Source organism: Pterocles gutturalis, unplaced genomic scaffold (genome assembly GCF_000699245.1).
Source record: "Pterocles gutturalis isolate BGI_N339 unplaced genomic scaffold, ASM69924v1 scaffold13415, whole genome shotgun sequence".
In the NCBI taxonomy this organism is placed as follows: domain Eukaryota; kingdom Metazoa; phylum Chordata; class Aves; order Pterocliformes; family Pteroclidae; genus Pterocles; species Pterocles gutturalis.
The window spans coordinates 1-4,512 of NW_010140951.1; the positions used below are offsets into that span (position 1 = coordinate 1).

Consider the following 4,512-nt stretch of genomic DNA (forward strand, 5'->3'; position numbering starts at 1 on the left):
TTTTTTTCCTCAAAATGAAACCACCGCACAGCCTGGCACATTAAGGCAGAACAGGAGGTGTTTGCTAGAAGGATGGCGTTTGCAAGTCAGGACTGAAGTGCGTTGCCCCAGCTGCGTGCTTGGGGGCTTGTACGGCATCTGCGCTTATCTACCCGACTCAAATCAACACTACACCCACACTTCAGAAAGCGCTATGACACAGTCCGGTAGAGTTCAGTAGAGTCTAAAAGTGCCTTATTTTAAAGCGAGTAGCCCACACAACTATCCAGGGAGGGGAACAGTAATTTTGAGCTTCTGGCACAACAGGCACACCATACATTCAGCGGTTCACTAGCCATACATTCTTTGCACTGAGAAGAAACCAGGACTGAAAAGGAATCCAGGTGCTGCATGGCGTGATGCGAACAGCACAAAAAAGACATCACGGACACTTTGTGTGAATGCGGGGGGACAGATGAAGGGTCATCTCCAGGTTGATTTGGTTTTTTTTTCCCCTCCCCAGACTGCAGTAATACAAACATATATGTATGTATACATACATACGCTGAATATTCTTCAAGGCAGGGTGGTGTATATACATGAACACGGGTGTTTCCCAAACCAAACTGCCCAAGAGCTGGGCTCCAGGTGGTGAATCTGGCCAGCAGACAGTGATGTTAGGGGATCACAGTAAGTGGAAAATCCCTTACAAACAGGACACAGCAGGTTCCCAGCCCAGGGAGGGTTCACAGGGGGTTACACACCCAAGTGATGACCTGCAGCCCCATCACCGTCCCGCTGGTGTGCTTTTGGAGGACATTACTGGCCTTGATCTGAGTGCTCTAAGGGCAGGGGGTTTGGAGGCAGACAGAAATGGTTAAGGCTCCTGTTGGCTGAGAACTGTTTTTCCCCTCTCTTCTGTTGCCAAAGGTTAAGTCAAGGAAATAAAAAACACTTTAGAAAGTAAAATAGGAGACTCAAATGAAGCAGCTGTTTCCTTTTCCTCCTCCTGTATCTATCTACTCTGGTCAGGACAGAATCAATAGATGCTACCTCTGTAATGCTGTCATGCTGCTGGGAAAAAAAAAAAAAAATCATATGCCAGGGCTGAGAGGGAGGGAACAGACAGGACAGTGAGAAGCATCTCGTGAAGACAGGTGTCCCACTTGAAAACAGAAGTCGCTCTCTGAAAATCACCACTCTCCTTCGGCAACACATGAATCAGGGCAGGAGTAGTCAATTTCCCTCTTTCACGGCAGCGTAAGCAAAACTTCCCTACAGCCAAGAGCTTTGTGCTCCAGAGATCTGAGTGACTGGGATCCCAGAAATGTGGCATCACAGAAACACTCCACCACGGATCCTTCTGCTTCAAATGGAAGAAATTCTCCAGGCTGTGACGTACTGCTACCAGGAGACACATCCACAAAACATGCCAAGAGTGCTTTAAACTCCCAGGATTTCCCCTGGGGCTGCAGCACTCATTCCAAAACCCACTGTGAACCCAACATGCCCGGGCCCTGGCTCTGTACTGTTAAAGGCAGAGGTAGACATTAAACTTCATTAACTTAAATTGAACTTCATTAAACTTAAATTGAACTTCATTAAACACAGGCTGCTGTTCATCAGGACACAGCAGCAGATACACCCAAAGGTACACAGCCCCTGGGAATCTTTTATGAGCCTGGGGAAAGCAGCTGAGAAATCCCACCCTAGGAATGGCTGGGCTGCAAAAGACCTTTTGTTTGGGGAAGCCACGTGCATTCAGCAGACCAGATTTGGAGGTAAGACAGACACCAGCCAAGAGAAGAACTGCTGGTTATACACACCCACTGTCCTAGTCTTGCCAGAGCAGATGCTGCAAAGGCAGTACCTGAGGAACGTACGCCTTTCCCTGGCCCTGTACCCACTGAATGTACACATCCAGGCTCCGTTTAAGTACAGTTAAGGCTCATTAACTGAACTTTTTCCACACTTTGTCACAGCCTCTTGCTCATCATCACTCCAAAACCCTGCTTCTGGCTGCAACTGCTGCTGAGCTCTGGAGGTTCTGCGGTTCTGACCTCATCTAGTCTCTGATTTAATTTGAAATGAAAATGCAAGCTCTTTTTTGCAGTAGCATATCAGCCAAGATTAGTCTAACGGAAACTTTCAGAATAAGGAGATCTGCCCACTCCTTGGTGCCAGGGGCAGGGCAGCAGCCAACACACCGAACACCCTCTTCCCTCATCACCTGCCTGCCTTCTCCCCTTCACAAGGTCTGGCTTTAGAGCCGAGGTTCTCACTGATGGAGCCAGGCTGTTCCTGAGACCTGGGAGTTTGTTTCCATTTTCAAAGCTCAGAGGAGTCACGAATCCTTGCTGCTGTCACAGGAGGGAGGTAGGAAATCCCCCCAGGACAGACAGACCTCCAGTGCCCTTGGACAGGGTTTCCCTGGTACAAGGCAGGTCAGTCTTATTCTCACAGGATCCCAGGTCCTCTCTAGCCCTAAAACTACCTCGTGTCTCAACCTTTTCTACCTTCTCATGTACTGAGATAACACAGCTTTCACTGGAGGGAAAAAAAAAAAAAAAAAAAAGCCCAGTCCAAAGCCCAAAGAAATGAACAGAAAGAGTCCAGCTGACCTTGAGGGAGTTTGGGCTGAGGCCACAGCATCCTGCAAAGCCCAGCCTAACTTAAGAAACACTAGATCCAAAACAAAGCCTCTCTCATCCCCAGATACTGCCCATATGACCTTGGCAAGCCATGGGATCCTGAGGACCACCTGCCAACGTGCAAGGAACCAAGCAGATGGCAGCTGCTGCCTGCCCCAGGTCGGCGGGGGACCTCGCCAGGTACCCCCATACCCTAACTGTGCCACCAGTCACAGTCCAGCCCCTCTGCTCGCTCCCCAGCTGGCAGCTCAGCCCGAGAAATGACTCTGTGTGATGTCCTGAGATGCACACTCGTCTCTGTCACGCTGCAGCCTCAACCTCCAGCTCCAGCCAGCCTGTTTTCTCTGGGGCACTTCAAGCTGGGTTTTTAAAGTAGGTTGATGAGCAGCAGGTACACAAGACACCTATTAGAGATCACACTTTGCTCTTTGGCTCAAGGAGCTGCCTTTTGCCTGAGTTTGCCCGATAAACACCAGCCCAACACACAGCGACAGGCAAACTGGGTCGTAGCACTAGGCTCCATCTCCCCTTCCATCTTCTTTACCACAACCCAGCTGAAAAACAAACCAAACAGAAACCAAAACACAAAGCGGGGACTCTGGATGGGACGTAGAACACTTTGGACTTGAAAACAAGGGACTGCAGGAGAGGCGGGGGTGTCTCCCGGGGAGGACAGCAGGGGAGGGGAGGGGACACCGTCATTTACACCGATCAGGAGAAGCTGTAATCTATACACAGTGGTATAAGCCAAGATATATTACATGAAAGAACACACTGAGTGCATGGAGTTACCCACACTGGGTCAAACTGGCACAGTTGTCTCGAACAAGACTCTTGGAGTTGCAGTTGGTGTGCATTGTTGACCTATCTAGCTCACTCTATATATATAGATATGTATAGAATTTTTCTGCATGCATTTGTCTCAAAAGGAGCTGTACAGCTGGGTTGGGTTTCTCCTCCCCACCCCGTCTCCGTCTTCATTTTTTCCGGGCTAGGAACGCCACTCCCACAATCACAGCCAGCGCAGCCACTGCCACTCCTCCGACGATGATCAAAGGCTTCATGTTGTCGAAGATGCTGCCCGGCGACTCCTCGGAGCTGTTTCCCTTTTGGTCAGAGTCAGGGGACTGGCCGGTGGCCTCGTGCGTCTCCGAGGCGGCGGGGCTGGGTTTCAGGTTGCTGTGGTTGTTCACAACGGCGGCATCACCACCCGCCTTCTTGGCGGCGGTGGCAGGAGCAGGCGGCTCTTTGGGGATCTCCTTCTTGTCTGCATTCGTGGCAGGCGCAGGGTTGGGCTTTTCTGGCTTTCCAGAGCTGGGGGTCTTGGTGTCGGGTTTGTTTCCGCTTCGGACATTGCCTTTGGAATCCATCCCTACGAGCGCTGTGGGTAGTGACTGGACACCACTGCGGGGCAATCCCAGCGCTGCTCCTTTGCCCAGCTGCTGGAGGAAGAGGAGCCACTGGAGAGGGACAGCTCAGCCCCTTGGAGCGGTTGTCTTGGGACGATTCTCACGCTGGCAGTGTCCTACCTGGACATGATACAGTGCCTGGAAGAGGAAGCAGAGCAACGAGAGGTAAGTGAGAGGACAGAGCATCCCAGTGCCATTCCACGTGAAGGCAACCGAGGAGGACAGAAGACAAAATCTGGAAAACTGTTGGCTCTTTCTTTAGCTGTGAGCTGTATTCAAAGCATCTACTATAGCGCCTGTACCTGCAAGAACACCAAACAGGTCGGACTGACTGTCAGCTCTGTCTGCCACAACTAGTTGGTAGTTACATATACTCATGTCCAACCAAATAAATCTCACTTTTCATTTGCTCATCCCCAGGTAAGGAAAGAACATTTTGTTCCATGGGAAAGTGGATCAGTGGCTCCTCCCTG

The 4,512-nt window shown here is 50.6% G+C and overlaps 1 protein-coding gene across 1 annotated transcript; it reads right to left on the reverse strand.

Moving 5' to 3' along the window:
• Window positions 1–3,607: 3,607 nt before the first annotated feature.
• On the reverse strand, window positions 3,608–4,000 carry CEND1 (cell cycle exit and neuronal differentiation 1). Its single transcript, XM_010083862.1, has one exon. It carries the CDS (start codon window positions 3,998–4,000, stop codon window positions 3,608–3,610), a length of 393 nt encoding a protein of 130 aa, XP_010082164.1.
• Window positions 4,001–4,512: the final 512 nt, after the last annotated feature.

Excerpts from the sequence above, each read along its gene's own strand:
- CEND1 (XM_010083862.1), bottom strand. The coding sequence starts at position 4,000 with ATGGATTCCAAAGGCAATGTCCGAAGCGGAAACAAACCCGACACCAAG.